The 19,496-nt window shown below is 36.0% G+C and overlaps 1 protein-coding gene across 4 annotated transcripts in view; it reads right to left on the bottom strand.

Moving 5' to 3' along the window:
- Nucleotides 1-19,496, bottom strand: part of LRBA (LPS responsive beige-like anchor protein) — a 372,381-nt gene that overhangs the window by 86,527 nt on the left and 266,358 nt on the right. For all 4 annotated transcript variants that reach the window (XM_082282111.1, XM_082282108.1, XM_082282110.1 and 1 more), the window contains 3 exons: nt 15,487-15,627; nt 14,203-14,322; nt 4,169-4,321 (listed from right to left, as the gene is read on the bottom strand). In XM_082282111.1, coding sequence (XP_082138237.1) covers nt 4,169-4,321; nt 14,203-14,322; nt 15,487-15,627 — 414 coding nt within the window. The remainder of the gene's footprint in view (nt 1-4,168; nt 4,322-14,202; nt 14,323-15,486; nt 15,628-19,496) is intronic.

The following is a 19,496-nucleotide window of genomic DNA, read 5'->3' as shown; positions in this document are numbered from 1 at the left end:
TAATCATGAAAGGACTAACTCTGCAATAAAGCACTAAAATACTTCAATTGAGATATATTGTGAAAAGCTGTCTTGACAGACCTCAACGACTTCATTATCATTGAAGCAATCTAATTCTCAAAAAGCTGAGGCTCATCAAAGCCGTGTGAAATTTAGTTATTATCTGTTGATTAACAGTTCTAAATTAATTCTTACCAATTCAGACATCCAACTTTCAATGACAGGACAGAATAGATTACTCTCCTATTCAGAACAGAACTTCCTTATTGGGATTTTTAGCTATTCTTAACTATCAGTGTTCCCCACATAGGGCCTTTCCCTGGGTTTCACCTGGTCTTTGTCAATGTCTAACTTTTCATGCATGATATGAAGGGCATTTAAAATTTCTATCAGCTTGAATGGGGTAATTATCCCTAACACATGAAATTAAATTTCTAAAAAAGAAAACTGTTCTAAAGGAGAGCACCTAACATAACTAAGACTCTGAAGCCAAGAAAAGATGCCACAAAAATCCAAGTTTTAAAGGTTAAGTCTATTTCTGTATCTGACAACTACTGCTGTGGGTTTTATTTAGGACTTCTGTACCCAAACCACATCTGACCATCTATCTCTTTATAGTCTCCCAAGTTTACTTCCCATTCCTATTTCCTGTAGGTCTCTCAGAAGCATGGGAGAACCAAAAGTTGTTTGGCAGTTTTTTTTATTATGGTATCAGATTAAGTTAGCATCCTCCCCTTTGCTCACATACTAAAGGCCTAAAGACAGCAAACAGTAAAGTAAGGATGCAACAGCATGTTGCATTTGGGATTTTCCTGATTTGTTGGGGGGAGGAATTACAATTTTATCTTGTTTAAAAGTCTGTGGGTTTTTTACTCTTATTAAGCTAATATTATAATTCTTGTTACACACATATTTATAAAATGATGGATTTAGACAATAATACAATTATTGTTAACTGCACCGGCGTTAACTGAAATGTATTTTCAGATGTCTTAGCAGTTATTCCATGGCACTAAACATAGTATGCCTGAGCTTTAGAGGTATATCATAGGGTTTCAGAATGGTAAAAACACAGTCACTTTTCCATCAAAATCTGGGCTGTCTCAGAGAAAATTACCCTACCCCCCACTGATCTGTACAATTATAAAATATTGTACTATCACAGACTGATACAAAGTACCAGCTATATGCAGAGGCAATAGGTACTCTTTGGAGCTCTTTGTATTGCTTAGAATGACATCCTGATGCTACCATTTAGCTGATGATGACATTCCATCAATCAAAATCCAGTTTTAATTATACACCATTCTGCTTTTTGTCTCAGAGCAAACACAGAGGAAATGCAATGACCTACTTCAATTAAAACACACACTTTATAGAATTAAAAATAGGTTGGAAATCACTTTTAAATCAGCTATCAGCCTGTCAATTAATGCTCTGAACCCCTGCTATTGACCCAGTACTGCACAAGCTGTTATTATGCACCGTCCTACATATCATCTGTTCCCCGTGCTGCTCTGTTCCAGAAAGACAGACAGCTGCAACAGAATATCCCTGTTCAACCTGAGGACCATCTGACTTTAATTGTAGCACACAGCTTGATGTGGGTCTGGTTATGAGAAGCCAAAGTATCACACTGTAATAATCTGGAAAAGCAGAAACCTGCCAACACGAGGCTGCAAACAGGGGCTTGGGCTGTCTGGCTGCCTGACGGGCTGCAGGAAATATGATTAATGAGCAAGGTATAATGATATCAGGAACCCGATTAGCACCACAAAAAGGTCACAGATCAAAGCAGTATGCATTTCATGAGCTCCAATCATTGTATAAGATCTGGGGACTTACAGAGGTAACCTCAAATGCAAAGGGAAAAAAAATCTGTGTGTCATAGCTTACAAAATGAGCACTTGGAATACTGTAATTGCTATTTAGGAGGCAGCAAGGAAAACATTAGCTGAACACATCAGCCCATGCCACATTATAGCAAGCTCTTCTTGATCATATTAGTGAGGATCTGAGCTTTAAGCATTCTTACTAAACATACCTGTTCTACTTAAAAATGAAACTATGCTGATTTGATGCTGATGGTATCCAATCCACCAAGTATTAACAAGGAAAAGCAATTTAATATTTGCATGTCATTTTCTTACTGTTAAGCCACTGCAAAAATGGCAGATTATAGAGGGCATCATCCACACCAGCCAGGCCCACCACCACCAAGATAAGTTTAACCACGTCACACAGAAGCAGTTAATGTAATTCACTGGCACAGAGGTTTAAATTTAATGCTACCAGACTGACCAAAACTTGGTATTTGAATTACAGAAACAGTATCAGGGACCTACAGTTGTAGGTCCTACCCTTTTGGTAACACTGGACATCATTTGGATGATGTCTGGCACACTTTAATACCAGCACTTGATAAATTATTTCTTACTTTTGTAATTAGCTTAAGCCTTAAAAAAAAAATCAATTTTTTTTCTGTCCAACTAATACTTGAAAACTGTAAAAATTCATTTTGCACAAGTGAGAGATTTCAAACAAGAGCTACAAGAAAGGCAGACAGGAGTAGCAAATTGGCAAATGAAGGAAGAATGAGGGAATGGTAGGTCAGAGCTTACAGAGAGGTGAAGGTGAGAAAAAACCTGGCCCAAGGCTCAAAATTAGGCAAAGAAAATTAAGAGCTACCATCTTAGAAAAGGAGGAAGTGGGAAATTGAGAATAACTTCGAAGTGGGGAAAGCCAGATCTGTAATTAACAGAATAAAATTATATTTTAATGCAAAAACCAAAATACCAGAGTCATGAGAGATCAAGGCCACCATCTGCCTCTGACAAGTCTGCTCAAGAACACAGCTTTGCATTTCCCAGGTTATCCTGAAGCACCAGCATATGCCAAGCTCACAGAGGTGTCAGGCTACCTCCCTTACCTATCCCCTATCACCCCAACTGTGGGATCAAAAGCTGTGTTTCAATATGGTTTGCCAAGTAGTCCTGCTAAATACTACTGTATTTCATATCTCATTTAAATAAAATTTCCACATACATATGGATGAAGGAAAACACGACATCCACCTAACATTCTTCGTGATTATTATGGTGCATCTACAACTGCCTGAAGAAATCCAGGCCACACAGCATTTCTGAAAACCACAGTATCATGTCATCAGTGTAAGTGCAGTGTAAAGCCTCCTAATTAACTTCTGAACCACAGGTTTCTTCTGATGCAATGTTATGAAATCTGATGTGCCACCAACAACAGAACTTTTTCAATTCTTGTTTCCTAACTTAGGAATACCAGGATGTTATCCTGATAAGCCTGGTATCTGAAAGGTGCTTGAAAGTTTCCGTGCCTTAATTCGGTATTTCCCAGTTAGTTGGCTACCACATGAAAAGTGCAGCCTCATTTTTCAAGGTTCGCTAAGAAAAGCTTCTGTTATTTATTTCAGAATGCCACCAATGCAGAATTGTTTCGTTCTGAGAAGAGCCTAACATAGATTTTGAGAATGTGCTAAAACACCATCAATGACAGTGTAAGGGTTATTCTGTAATTCATTGCACTGCCCAGAGGGCACAGTGAAGACAGGCAGTGCTACCAACTGCATTTTTCCAAAACAGGGAAGACAACAGTAATACAGGTTTGGGGAATGAAGCAGGCAAAGAAGAATTTAGTTTTATTTTCTTCTAAAAAGGACTCTGAAAAATATCAGTTTGATGGAAGAAGTGGAAAAGATGACAGAATATTTAAAATGCAGCCTTCTTTTCTGAGGCATTCCCTGATCCTTGGAGTTAAACAAACACTAAAATTAAGAAACCTCAAAATCACATTTAAGTCATCAGAGTGACAAATATTTTTATGATTAATAAGCTTTTTCAAGCCTTCTGTAAAGTGATGATTTATTAGCTCTTTAGACCCACAAGAACTGGCATAGAAATAGGGTAAGATCTCCTGCATATTTAGACCACACTCAAACTTTTTTGAGCATCTCTAAAAAATGAGCAATACTATATTCCTTTCTTCTTCCTACATTTGTAAATCTGTATCTTTAGATAATTTCAGACATAGTCCTATGTAAATCATAAATATATATTGCAGGCAAAGATCCAAATTATTTCAGAAGAATCTTGCAAGACAGAAGTGACTGGACAATAGAAGAGAGCCATCTTACCAGCCTGTTTATGCGAACAAATTCTTCTGGGGTTTTGGCCCATGGTGGAAGTTCAACATCAGACACCACTGTTCCATCATCCATCACTCCCAGATTGTAATTGTTGCTGTTGACAAATATCTCTGGGAGGTAATAAAACTCAGGAATCAATTCCTGTAGATAAATGAAAAACAATGCCATGTTATAAATTCTGTCAAAGGATGCACTGTGTCACATTAAAAAAAGTAATTATTAGAATGGAATTAAGCAAGAGAACACACAAAATCCTCCTGCAGACATCCCCCTCCTTCCCTAAAAGGGAGAAATCCCCCTTCTGCACCTTCTAAAATTTAGGCCTGTAGATATGATGAATCCTTAGCATGCTTTTAACATGACAAAGAACTGAGACACAACAGGCTATAAAACAAAAACATCAGAACACTATTTTTGGTTGCATATTATGCACAGAGAAACCTACAAAACCAAAGTAATGAATATCACATGGTACAGATAGTATTTAGTGGAAAGGTACAATCAATGATGTTAAAAAGTTGTGGAAAACGGATTCTTTCACATTTTAATACAATATACATTTTAAAGTGCTAATGCACAAATGGCAGTCTACAGTTGGGGTAAAACTAGCACCACGGACATTAATTACAAAGCTGTGAAGCCCAGTTATATTCTTATTCTCTCTAATGTAAAGGCTCTAAGGACTTAATGTTTAAGCTATTATCTAAGATTGTTCAATGCCCAGAAATACTTTTTTTGGTGAATTCTAAAATACCTGGAGTTATGCCACATGTTCCATAAAAAAACTCCCAAAAACAACAACAACAAAAAAAACAAACCCAAACCAAACCAAACCAAACAAAAAAATCCCACAACGATTAAATGGGTCAATACTTTTCTTTTGTGTAAAGGTCACTAACTCAATTATGTGTCCAGTCTATAAAATACAGAGAAGAACCACACAAAATTTTACACACAAGAGAAAAAAAGGAAGGGATTTCACATGGTTAAAAGGTCTGCATGAAATTCCTTGTCAGGATCATCACTGATCTAAACAAGTGTGCTCTTCAGGCCGGTACTGAACAGGACTGGAACTCAGCATTAACACCTCTCTGACTGGCCTGCTCTGGCACCTCTCCTGGCACAGCTACCATGGCTGAGGAAAAATATGTAAGGCCATACAGCACAGGAATTGCTGCTTTTAAGTCATCTCAGAAAAACTAAGAACAATGGCTAAACAAACATTTTACTAAGCAGAAAATGATACATTATAGTGCTGAATTGAACACAGTGTGCTAAGCAGGAAAATTAGGCTTGAAACCATAAGGATTTTCTCCTGGATAAGTGGATAGTTCCCTTGTTTTGCAAACAAACCTGCAACTTCATGCATTGTCATGCATTTTATAAAATACATAGTAGGTAATACATAAATTTATCTAAGTTAATGGGATTAGAACCTTATGTACACACTTTTATAAAAATATCTGCGAAGTCCAGGTATAACACTTAATAGAAAAAACCCCTAAAGACATAACAGACATATCTCGGCCCTGGATTTTAAAGGTAGGTTGGTTGTTTGGGTTTTTTGTTTGGGTTTTTTTTTTTTTTTTTTTGTGGAACTTGATGTTGAGACTTAAATACACCCAATAAACCTGGCAATTTGATGGATTTAGAAAAATTGAGCCACTAAATTAGAGAATTTACTTCCTTTGTAAAGAAAGGATCAATACAGGTAATTGCTTCAGGAAGTGTATTTCATAGCAAATGAGTGGTGTAAAATTGGTCTTCCATACAGCAAGTGCAAGCTGCAGGCCACTTGAGAAGAAAGGAAAAAAAATCAGACTGCCCCAGTGGCTTTGTCTACAGTGGGTGGAGGATGCAGCCACACCAGAAGCTCAGCAGATCAGACCTGAAATGCAGTCTTGACATGGGTCAATGGCTCAGTGGTCTCCTCGATAGCCCCTCAGGGCCAGCTATGACATGAGCAGCTTTCCAAATGGCTGAGTGCAATAAGAAGGTCATCAGATTGTGGACAAGGTCAGGCCGGAGTAGCCAGGGCAAAGACAGGAAAGATCAGGCAGGAATTAAGCTATTATCACCTCCATCCTTGTGTGAAACACTGCTTGCCTTTGAATTGTACATCTTTTTGTTTACAGTCCCCTTAATTAACTAGGCAGGGTAAAAACGTGCTTCTGTACCAAATGCTTGACAAGGAGTTGACAGAAAAGAGATCTGAAACTATTTCATTGGGTAGGTGAAAGAACAAGAATGTAGCAAGGATAAACGCTGTAGAAAATAAAGTTTGCAAAACATAAAGTAACACTAAGGTTGCTATAGTTTTTATCATCACAGAAACCAGCAAAGGAAAAGCAGAGACACTGGGCTATTAAACCACAAATATGAAACCATACCCTGGTTCTGAACACTTAAAATACAAGCTCATTACATATGTTACCCATGCTTTTATTTCTTCCTTAAATATATATCTGTACAGCTATTCATTAGTTTCTTTCAAGATCAGAAAACATTTGGCTTTCTAGAACACATTGTTTTCATTAGGTTACAGAGAAACAATATGCTGGAAATTTCAAAATTATCAGGAATTTCTACTAGTTTGACTATTAGAAACTTTTCATAAAGCTTTTCATTACTCCAGAAATGAGTTTTCAGAAAGTTTTTCACTGTCACCATTAGAACACATTTATACAAAAGGAGCTTCTTTATTATGTGATTTTTTTTCTCGGCCATGTGCTAGCATTTACCCACAGAAAAAGAATGCAAACAGATGCACATGGCCATTGGAAATGAGTTGTATTTAAAACCCATTTTCAGTGGCTTTATACAGGTGAAAATGACAGCAACAGTTAAAGGAAAACAGTTTTTCCTAAAACCAGCAGAACATCCTGATCACAAAATATTAATTTTTATCAAGTTAACCAATATTCTTCATGTATTTGGTAACTGCAGTCCTTAACAGTCCTTCTCAACTCTATTTGTGGGGTCTTCTTTTTTTCTTAAAATCTTCACATCACATGCACTGACTGGCATTAAGACAGCAGATGCTGACTCATACGTGCAACTCCAAAAATGACAGAACTTCCTGGACACACAAGAACGTTAAAAAAATCAGTGAATGTACTTTTTGCCTGTTTTAAATGGCAGGAGGAGAGAGTTACTAAATGTTTCCAAACAAACATCACATGAAGATGCAGGACTAGACATAAGAGGCCAGAATGAAGAATCCTTTAATATCTCACTGGGAAGAGTGACAAGGACTGGAGTAACACAGGGCAAACACAGCCCTTCCATGGATATTCTGCCAGCTTCTGACAGCTAAATGGTTTTGATTTAATCCGTGCTTCTGATTTGTAAAATCATTAAGCATGGGTTCCACACTGTAGTTTTGTCTACACAGGTCTTCCTCTGGCTGCTCTAAAACGGCTCCCTGACAGTTTCAGTGGATGGTCCTAATGCCCATTTTGTGAAACCCAGTAAATGTTAGATCTTTATTTGCTCTTTTATGCACCCTTCCGGGTACTACAGACCTGTATTATCATCACATTGTTCCTCAGGGGTCTCTTTTTGCAAGCTAAAGTAATCTAGTCAATTTAGATTTCTTCCCTCAGGAGGTCTTCCCTTCCAAATTAAAATTTTGGTTGCCTCCATACTTTTTCTAACTCTACTGTTCCTTCTGAAATTTTCCACACTCAGCACATGCACAGAAATGGTAACACCCACATGTCTTTTGTTTAAATTTCACAGAAAAAAACCCCAAAACATCTCTGTGATTTGTTGAAGCTCTTGCTTTAGGACTATTGTGTTTGAAAATTACTTTCTAAAATTTCTCTGTTGGAATTCACCATTTCTACAACGCAGAGACAAGACATCCTCATGATAAGCAGGACTTCAGTCCTTGTGTCATGCTTTTCATTACAACTGATGCAGGAGCTCACAGTCAATATCAACATGAATCTAACACACAGTATTAACTTAAAAGAAAAAAAACAACCTGCCATATCAGGATTCTTATTAAAACATTTATACAATTCTGCATATAAGTACAGAACAATTTTTCTCTAGCAAAAGTTGCCCTGTAACACAGGGAAACAATGACTCCTAAGGAAAATTCACTGAAAATATTTTTTTACAAACATGCAATATCAGCAGAACGTCAGTTTAACAGTGGTAATTTATTTTCATATATGCCACCATGCACAAAAAAATTAATATAAGATACTTCATTAATGCAATGAAATGTTACTTTTTCTTTTGTTTAGAAAATAACTGATGCATTTTGAAGCAGAGCTATATGATCCCCAAAGGTGTCTAGAAACAATGACACATCCCTAATCATATGAAAACATTTATAAGACACCAGATTTTCAAACTAAATTATTTCACAATCATATTAAACAATATTAAGCCTATACATAACCTGTCAAACAGAATAATGAAAATGCATATTAGAAGCCTAGACTTTTATTCATATTGCCACACTTTATTTCTTCTGTTAGGGGACTTAAATGGCATTCAAGAAATAAATACTAAGATATTAAATTAACTCAAATCTCATTTTTTCATCACACTTCAATGAAATTACTTTCAAGACTGTTGGGAAGTATAATTTTTAAGTACCCATGAGTTTCCCTCCATCTGCTACATGTGTGCTATTTCTCACGAATAAATTGTCAACTAAGAAATTATCTCAAGACCCTGCCTGAAACTCTGCCAACTTGTAAGAAAAATACTTTGGCAGGTTTCCATTAAGATTTTAAAGGTACTTAATGACGAAATTAATTTTGTCAATGTTTAACCACTCTGTTAAAGTTCTAAGTGATTATACTTCAAACATTTCCTAGTTTGAGAAAAACATTAAAATCATCAGTAATTCACAATTAAGCAAAGAGAATTATAAAAACTCCAGATATTTATTTAGTAGATTAATGAAAGATATGATAACCACAATCAAGAGTTGATTCATTATTGATCAATAAATTGATTTTATGGAGTCAATATCTCATTGGATAAAAACCTGCATCTTTAAGGTACTTTAAATCCTGTTACTTCCTCTATTTATATATGTATGCGTATATATATATATATATATATATATATATATAATTATTTTACTTTTTCCTTAGAATCTAAATAAAAGTATTCTATGGTATTTATTGACCATATTTATACACTAGGTAATTCAGGTTAATTTGACAGACAAAGAGGAGAAAGTTGCATGTATAACTACATTCCTTCTCCTTTGGACTTCAGCAAACTTGTCCATAACTAACTCCAAATTTGTTACTTAAACATCTACACAAGGAGTTCAGAGCAGATATTAAAACTATTTGCTTCATTTTCAACACAATCATGGCTGGCTATAAAAGAAGCAGATCACAGGTATTAGATGGAACCTTCTGTTCCACACACCCAGATGTCTGCATTTTGAACTACTGCAATTCCCACAGACTGCCATGCACGGGTCTTACCAAATTTAGAAAATATTTTCATTTTTTTTAAAACTCAGACAAGTATTTTCCTGTTATGGATCTTAGCACAATTTTACATAGAACCGAATCTTCCATGAAAACCAAAGATATGCATCCTAAATATTTTAAAAGTTTTACTACTCCAGACATGGAGTTTATGGTTAAAAATCTGAATTTCTAGGTACTTGCTTCTGAATTTTGCTGGTCATTGCTCTTTTTGTGACTACTATGACATGAAATTTTTCTTATACAAAGGTCATGTTGCCAGTTTGACAGCAACTTTAATCCTATAACTTCTGAGGCTTTAAATATGAAGCTTGATTTAAAGAAAAACTGTCTAAAATTATGTGATGCTAATGAGCTTTACAATATAGTTAACTTGCCAAAACAGCATTTCTGTACCTAAAGTTCAGCTGTTTTACACTATGAGGATCATAATTGGCCAGACACACCTGTATGAGATACGAATTCAGCTACTCAGTACCATCCCCCCCAGCCTTACAGTAGCTGTCACTGACTTGTGTCATATCACAAGATTTCACAAATTAGTGTCCATTTTATGGTGGAACAATCTAAAACAGTGTAATTGGAGTTTATTAATGTTTTCTTTAATATTATGGTCTCCTAGCATCTCTTTTTGAACAAAACTAATCAAATTCACCAAAAGCAACCCAAAGCACATGAAAAAGAAACAAACACAAAGCAGCAGAGGAAAAGACATGAAGAACTCTACATAACACCATACTAGTGACTGTAGCTTGGTTAAAAATTGTTTAAAAAAATCGATTACATTAAACCAATCTAATTTTCTTTCCAAAAGGAAGCTGCAGTAGTGGATGGTGAAAGAAAAAGCAGCAAGTTGTTGCTTCACTTTTGAGAAAGACCCCTGAGGCTGCCACAGTCTCTTATGACATTCCTATAAGCAAACTAGAGGAATAGAGATGAGATTGGGTTACAATACTGTGGGAGTAGCCAAGCTGGAAATCCATATTCCAAGAGCAGTTATCAATAGTTCACTGTCAGACTGGGAGGACATGGTAATGGAGTCTGCCCTGCTCTTAACAGCAGTCAATAATCTCACTAACAGCCTGGCGCAAAAGGTGCAGAAGTAAAATTCCAGATGACACTAAGAAGGCAACACAGCTGTTTGGAGGACAGCAAGAGGATTTCAGATGATCTTAAAATCTGTATATATTGTACTAACAACAAAGAAAAACCACAAAATCCAAAAACAATCAGCAAACTACTACAGTGGAAAAAGGAAACATAAATGAAAAGAGCAACATGGGTTACAACTATGCTGTTGTAAACACAATGAGAAATAAATGTGTTGCAACAGGTTAGCTGCCAAACCAGAAGGAACAACTGCTTCTGAACAAGTACAAGCAAATACTGCCAGGCTATCTAGGTTTGCTTTTTCTGTGGTATTAACAAAACTAACCAGGATTGCTTGTGCCAATAATGTAAATTAAGAAGTAATTGAGTTAATGGTCATGCTTATATAGTACTTTAAAAGTACCAAGTGATACTCCCACAGAATTGAAATTCATTCAGTATTCTTTAGTGCAGAAGATTTAACCTAAAAATACACGGTTAATCATTTAAAGGCACCAGTCCTGAGCTAATTAGTAAACGACAATGACAGAGTGGTAGTGAGACACCAGCAGACTTCCAAAGGATTTTTAATTTGCATTGCTCAAATAAATGGATAGGGAAAACTAGGAAATTGAATTTTATGCAACATATCACCTCTTGAAATCAAAATTTGCAAAGTTCAAGCAAAGGTTATTCTACAGAGGAGCATTGGTTTCATGCTTTGATCATCAATCCAAGGCTTTCCCAGGATATTGACACAGACTGGTTGTGACCACACATATGCTTCAGCTTTCTCTGCTGAAGTGATACCAGCCAGCAAGAGGTCTTTCCAAAGCCAGCTCATGTTAGTCCTCCCTGTAACATACAGTGCTTCCAGCTAAGGTTAACAATAATCTTAGGACAGCAGCATCAGTAACTGCATTCACTCTTTCCACACAGGAAGCAAGGAGAAGTCATTTCTTGTAATCAGCTCACTGGTCCTAAATGTCACAATTTTTTCAGCTGGAAGAGGAACCAACCCTTCTTTTTCCTTTGTGTCCCCTACTTGCTAATAACTACAGGAGCACCATTATGTGCTCCACTTTGTTCGGGCTATTCCATGCATGAGTCAACTAAACACATTCAAGCAACAGGAGGCTAAAATATTGCACTTCTGCATGTAGAAAGTTTCTAGAGGCATGTGGGACACTTTAGTCACGTTATTTCGCACACACTTGCAGGGTAGAGCACCAAGTATCAGGAAACCTGGTTTTCACAGCTGTAATGAAATATGGGGAATACAGGTATTTCCAGTGAAGAGGGAAACATTCAAACATCTTCCTTTCTAATTCTTTGAACACGTCCTATGGAAATCTCATCTCATCCCCCTTCCTGGTTGCTCATCCAGTCTCACAAACAGATTCCTCCAGTCAGTCGTAATACTCACTCGGACGCTTCACAGCAGCATCATGTAATTCATAGCAATTTACAGTCTCAGGAAGCTGTAAGCAACTCCAAGAGATCATCCATAACAGAAGGGATGCTTTTAAAGGCAGTACCAGCTTGCACATATGCCATTTTCAAAAGTTACCTAAGCATTTCTGAAAACCCCTCCCTACACTAATTGCGAGGGAAACATTCATCAGATTCATCAGTTTTGTTCTTCTGTTGGGAAGGTTACTTTGATTCCAACCAAAATCTCCCTGAGATTTAAGACCATTAATTCCTATCCTGTCCAGCATGGGCAGCAGAGATTGTTTTCCTTTTTTTTCCTTACAGCAGTCTCCATGTAACAGAAAGACACAAGGTCCTCCTCAATCTGCTCTGCTTTAGAAGAAAAATAAGCACAGCTACTCAATCTTTCACTGCATTTTATTTTCAAGACCTTGCACTGTGATCATTGTTCCAGTGTGGTTTCTCTCCAACCAGCCCAAAACTATGGGTGTAATATTCTAGCTAAGACCTTATCAAAGCTGGGAAAAAGTGAAGATTTTTGTCACACATTTTGAAAGTTCCATTATGTCCTGTTGATGTATCTTCCACGAAATGTTATTCACCTTTTGTTATACCATAATACTGTTAACTCACATGCACTGTAGTGTACTACAGGAGATGTACTAGAACCTAAATGTTGGGCTTTTTTTCACAGTAGATTGTTCCTTGTGTTATAACTGTATGAGAACCTGCATGCAAATTACAATTATCACTCTTCCCTAATAAACTTCACCTAACACTTTTCTAAAATCCTTTTTCCCTTCAGCAAGAAGCACTACCAATTTCACTACACTTTCAGTACCTTCCAATCTAATATCAATGGAAATTGAGGCCTAACCTGTTATTATCAAGAAGAATTCCACTCAGTACATCTTTCAATTTTAATAATGAACTGCTGGTAGCTATTCTCCAAATACAGTGGATTCTTTTAGACAGAGTAATCCCAGCTCACTCATAAGACAATGTAAAAAACTAAGATCATCGTCTGCTTCTTCTCTGCTCATAAGGTCTGTTACCTTTTCTCATCAGAAACTCTGATTGCTTTGACATAATCTCTTCTTGATAAACATGTGTTTCATTTGCTTGTCTCCAAGCTATCTTCCTGGCACTTACACATAGTCTGATTATTTGCCTAAGTATTTTTCTGTTAACTGCAGTTACACTCACCTCATCATTTCTTGGCTCCCTTTTTTTTCCTGTATTAAATACTTGATTTGTCCACTACTGATATCTTTCTCCTCCTCCATTTTTAAAAAATCCCCTAAAAACGCACTCTGAAATACCATCTGGCAGTCTTGTAGGTTACAAGGAAATTAAGCCCATAATGACTAACTAATTTGAAAAAAATCTAATGTATTTGTATTTTCTAAACCCTTCTTTCCCAATTTCATATAGACATTACATCTTTTTCTAAGTGGCATTAATTCCACTTGCCACTAATTGCCATTGACTCTATTGGTGGGGATTCACAGATGCAAGAAAGATCCCTTTTTCAGCACTGTCAGTTGACAATTCTTGCATTCCATTAATTTTCAGATCAACCATTTCCTAAATTGTCTGCTCACCACGAATATGAGTGAATGATCGTGTCACTTAGGTCTCCTGCTGGTCTCACGACCTCCTTGAGCTTGCCCCTGATTTTCTTCACACTGTACTTTTCCATCCTTCCTTCCATTACAAAAACCCAACACTGATATTAATCTATCTTCTTGGATTTGATTTTTCCCACCACTGCCAGCATCCTTGTCTCCTGTGTTTTCCTCCCCAGTTCAAAATATTTCAGTCTCAGGGCGAAAAATGTTTACTACAGTTTTACAAAAGAATTCATTGAAATATTCTGACAGAAGTAAAACCACCTGTCATCTGCCTTGCATCTTTTCCCAAATGGTGGGATAGCTCCCAGTCTTCTTCCTTCCATCCTACACTCCCAGCTACAATAAAGGCAGATGCAGTATAAAACATGTTACTACCTTTCAGGAAGTGTTTTACCTTGATGTCAGAAGTGTCACGCTGACTGTTGCGCCACGCTCTTGAAATAGACGAAAAAGTCCTATCTGCATGATCAAACTTCCCACCTTGTAGATTTAGGAAGAGTGTTGTGAAGGGCTCCTAAGAACATATAAAAAGATTCATTAAAAACAACAAAGCATCTCTTCAGAAATTTCAGGGTAAAACAAGGAATTTTATATTCTTTTGGGGTCTGGTTGTGAATGATGCTATTCTTCTGGCAGACACATGATTAATAGCAAAGGGTTAATTCTATTATTTAAGAATGAGAAGTACAAACTGATGCTTGTTTGTTCAATAAATACTTTTTAATCTTACTCCATGCATACATACCCAGATAAAGAAAAGCAAATAAAACCAAAAGAAAATATTCAAAGGCTGAAGTAGAAACTACAGTCAATTGTGACACAAATTGCTCTCAACAGCATGAAAAAGCTCAGATATCTTAGATATTTATTAAACTAGTAAGTAACAAAAATAATGTGTTTTACTTTGTTTAAGGTGGTCTGTTAATCTAAATAGTAGCATTCAATACTGAGAGCTTTAGAACTGTTATTGTTTCATATATAATTTATGATTGAGAAAAATGTTTGGAAGATTTAAAAGCCTCCTCTTAGTTAAAGAACACTTAAGCACATATTAGTGGGTAATTGCCTGAAATTAGCTAAGCACTATAAATTACTTCAAGGATTTATGCATGCTTGTACATTCTAACAAGCTTTAATTAATGATGTGCTGCTAATGCTTTCCCAAAGAAATTACTTCCTAGGAGATAAATTGACTTTCAATTTTATTGAAAAATATACTGTTTAACCAATACATTATCAATATGTAGCAGCTCAAAGTAAATTCCATATCAACTGGAGCAGATTTTTTAAAATTAATTATTTACACCACAGAACTTCATGACCATCAGAAACCAACTCACACTCATTAGGAGGAGAAAATTAAATACATTAATTAAGAACCACAAATGCTTGGTACTTGGTCCAGTCAGAAAATACGCAAGGAAGGAAAGTTAACCATGTTTAAAGAAGTATGTACACTTAAAAGCAACTTTTAAGGAGTAAAAGCTTTACTGATTTGAAAAGGCTGTACCATAAAAATGAAAACTTTCTGCTTGAACTTTGGAGCACATTTCTCCTACACTACTGATTACAATTACTAGAAAATTTCAGTACTCTTATATACCATTCAGTTTTAGTTTAGATATTTGTTGCTTTCATTATCACTTAAAGGAAAAGCATTTTTAAAAGATATACTTACAATCCTTAACAACCACGTGAGTGCAAAACTTGCTGTTGAATAATGGGTGCCGTAGTGAAATTTTGGGACCTGATCGTCTTCCCATGACTCATATCTCTCAGCAAAGAACGCTGCTCTCTTTGGGTTCAAAGCTCCAATGGGCTGCAAGATTGGTAAAAATAAACTCCTTAAGCAAATAAAATTAACATGAATACTATCACATCATACTGCCCTTGCTCTTTTTGGTAACCAGAATTACTGGCATGCACGGAGAAGACGGGGCTGGGTGCTTTGCAAAAGCAGACGTTGGTTTTTCTGTAAGCACCCGAGGAGATCAGTGTACTTGGAACCAGGATTCCATGCACAAACACATGGCTGCTTGGAAAAATCTCTTCAGCATTAATACAGGCTTCATTTACTGCTGATTCGAGTCACTGACTCCATCCAATTCACAGTGGAATGTCTGGGACAAAGGGTTGTTTAACTTGGGTGCCTGTGGATATGTGTGCATGTTGAATACACTATTAAGCAAATAGCAACATTGAGAAGCATTGTTTTTGGATATTTTTTTTGGAGAAAAAAGTAGCGATTGATGGGGTGGTAGAATATTAACAGCGGACTTGGAATTTTGATACTACTATTCTTGCTCCTATGCTTTCTATTTACCACCTCAAGCCAAGTTTTACTTAATTCATAGAATTTTCACCTTTGAAACAGACAAATGAAAGACCAGAATTTCTATATAAAAACGTTGATATAAAAGAAACAACATATGTATGACTAAAAATGTCTATCACACTTTCACCAATGCTATCATTCTTTGTTCAGGGCTTACCTAGAATATAAACACCCAGGGACTTATTTAAAAGTAGGAAACATAATATTTTGTTATCTAGAGCTGTGTATTTCCTCAGCAGACTTTTACATAAATGATTTGAAAGAAGATGAGTATAGATCACACAAATTACTGAGAAACCCAAAAGCGAATTTAGTAAGAGTAATTCCTGCTGCAAGAGTTCTAAAATATCTTTGGATATATATGCAAAATACATATGCAATAAAATTTTGTATACAGATTGAGCACACTTTTAGTATGTTATTAATGTAAATTATGTTCATCTGTACAGACAATGGGTGCATTCAAGTACAAGCAAAGAATAAACATGAAACAACATCTCCTTTCTCCAAGAATAAATATACTTAAGAACACACTACAAGGTGAGGAAAAACTAAAGGTCCTTGAACAAAAGTATCAGTAACCTAATCCTGAATTCAAGCAGAGTTCAAGTGAAAAACTACATCTGCTATTGAGATGATGATTATTCAAATAACTGCTTCTTTGCAGCTCATGTGAAATTTGGCATACAAGCTTCAAAGTATTTTCTCTGCTAGAACAGATCAGATCTTTGACTGACCTAAAATCTAATCTTACATTTTTTACTTAGAGCAGCTTTCACATTGCAGTAGGATAAAGAAAAACATCTTAGGTTAATTACTATTTTTGCAGTTCACTAATTTGAAATATAACCCTTTAAAAGGAGTTGTTCCTGTATAAAAGGATTTTTATCCGATTTAGCAAATTTATTCCAGGGAAGTATGAAACTGACTCCAAGAAGTCTCTTTGTTAGAGGAACCATTTTGGAATCTCCATCTGCACTGATTTTCCCTAAAAGCTCAGATATGCTTCTGGGAGAAAAAGAAGAAAGAAGGTCATTGGTAGACAAATTATATAAATTAAAAATAGGAACAGTGTTGTGCTGTATGGTTCTGTTACATTTTATGTATTCTCTTTATCTGCCTCTATTATTACTCTCCAAATGAGTATAGCCCAAATCAATAGTTATAGAATTACATTCCTTGAATATAAAGCTAAACCCAATTAGAATTGATTTCATTCTCTTTTCAAAAAATAAAAATAAAAAAAGGTATCATGCAGAGATCTATATAGCCAGAATCCACAGTATTGATTTTAGCTGTTATTGTTACAGTTGGTTTCTGAAGCCTGAAACAGGACAACTATCAAGACATGTCACATTTATTTGCAAGTGAATAAAAAAAGTCCCCAAATGAAAAAAGCTTAGGGGGGAAAAAAAAAAAAAAAAGAACTGTGGAGCTGTGCACTGACAATGATACACTATCAGCTTACTCAGAGAAGTTACAGTGGGAATACACACATTGAATTATACATTACACGAATGCACTGATTTATTGTGGTAATAACATCCACCTCATTAAAAGATTCTGCTTTGCTGCAGTTGGAGGGCTACATATTGTTTACTGCTATAAATTAATGGCAGTGCACAGAAGACTGTAGAGCCCTTCTAACAATAGATCTGTAATGACAGTGCTGTATATCACAGCTTCCCCAGCAGCTTCATAATAAAATGGAGACAATGTATTGGGCTAATACATTCTACCAGGCAGGCCCATATTTTTCTGACAACTGCTTCTAAGGATGAGGTGATTCTACTGTGTTACACTGCACTGGGCACAGTTAACTACAGAATAAAGAAAAAAAAAAAAAAAGAAAGAAATTAATTGAAATTTCTCAGTTATTTCATATCGCAGAATTAACAGGGAATCATAATTACATACTGTATTCCCTTCCCTGTGGGTAAGTGCCAAGGGAAAAAGAGGAACTCCAAACTAAGCTGTGCTAGATGTAGCTGTGAGACCACAAATTTACATTACTCAACACAGCTTCCCTATAGCTGCAGACCTCTAAGGAAGACTGAGCTGAAAAGCTTTCATCTCCTGAAATTCCAGAATGTATTTTATTTGCAGCACCTCTTTTCCCAGAGGAAAATTAGGTATTAGTTCACCAATAAAAAAATGTTTATTTAGATGGAGAGGGAAAAATGAAAAAGTAGAGAGAGAAAAATTCCAATGAGCAAAAACAATGGATGAGATTCCAGGAGTAAAAATGAAGAAAGAAATCACTCATGACTGCTAAGTTTTCAAATCTTATTAAAAAATCAATGATGTGTGTGGTTTTCAAGTCATTGTTCCTTCAAAAAGAGAATCCAAACTGGGGCAAGAATTGGGGTAAGGCAGTTTCTGTTTTCACTTTTTCCAAGGCACGATCACCTGGTTTTTGGCCCAAAGTGGTTGTTGTAACAACACGTGCTACAATTATGAAAGTTACAAGCCATTCTTAAAACAAAACAACTCATTTGATATTATTTTTTCAAGTACTCTCAAATATAGGAATACCTCAAAATAAACAACTTCACATTTTTACCAAGAACTAAATATAGTAAATCTCAGTCTTTGGACCAAGCTTGCTTGCTTCCTTTGAAACATAACAAAGAAAAATGGTTTGCTGAAAAATAACTGAGAAAACACACTGACTCTTATCATCTACTGCTGTCAAATATGTCCAGACACTACAGTGTACAGTTTTATTTGTTAGTTCTTACTCTGTGCCAGACATTGGAACAGTAACCCATCTTGCCTCTGTTTCCAGAAGAGGCCCTGTTGCATCCAACAGAAGAAAGCAGAATGTTCACTGCTCCTCTTTAGAGGGCAGAATCTCTCCTGGACTCAAATACTTGAATGACTCACATTCAAGTATATAAGTATTTTGAAAAATTGCTAATGGGCTTAAATAAACAGACTGGGGTCTTACAAAGAAAGAATTACAATATGATTATCTATAGTTCTACATTTAAAAAGAGGCACTTTTTATTCAAGAGGGAAAAAAAGAAAAGTTGATTTTCCTTGTGATTTCTTACACTGTTTTCTTATCTACATACAACCAGGTATTTGTATTTCTGTGAATACCATTATCTGTATTATGGAATCATGTTTGGTAGCATCCTTGCCAAGTATGATGTTTGTTTCCCATACATCTTATTTTCAAGATAACTATCTGGTTTTCATTATTGATACTTTTCATATTGGGCCTAAAGGACATGGGGGACCCTTAGGTCATCTCATCTAGCCTTGAGCTTGTGTGACAAGAGGTTAAATGCCTTTGCATTACATGATTTTGAGCCCAACTATTTAAACTTGATTACAGCACGAGCTGT

Source organism: Coloeus monedula (assembly GCF_965178545.1).
Source record: "Coloeus monedula genome assembly, chromosome: 5".
NCBI lineage: Eukaryota > Metazoa > Chordata > Aves > Passeriformes > Corvidae > Coloeus > Coloeus monedula.
Note: the sequence above shows the minus strand (reverse complement) of the source record. Positions and strands in the feature narration are given on the sequence as shown.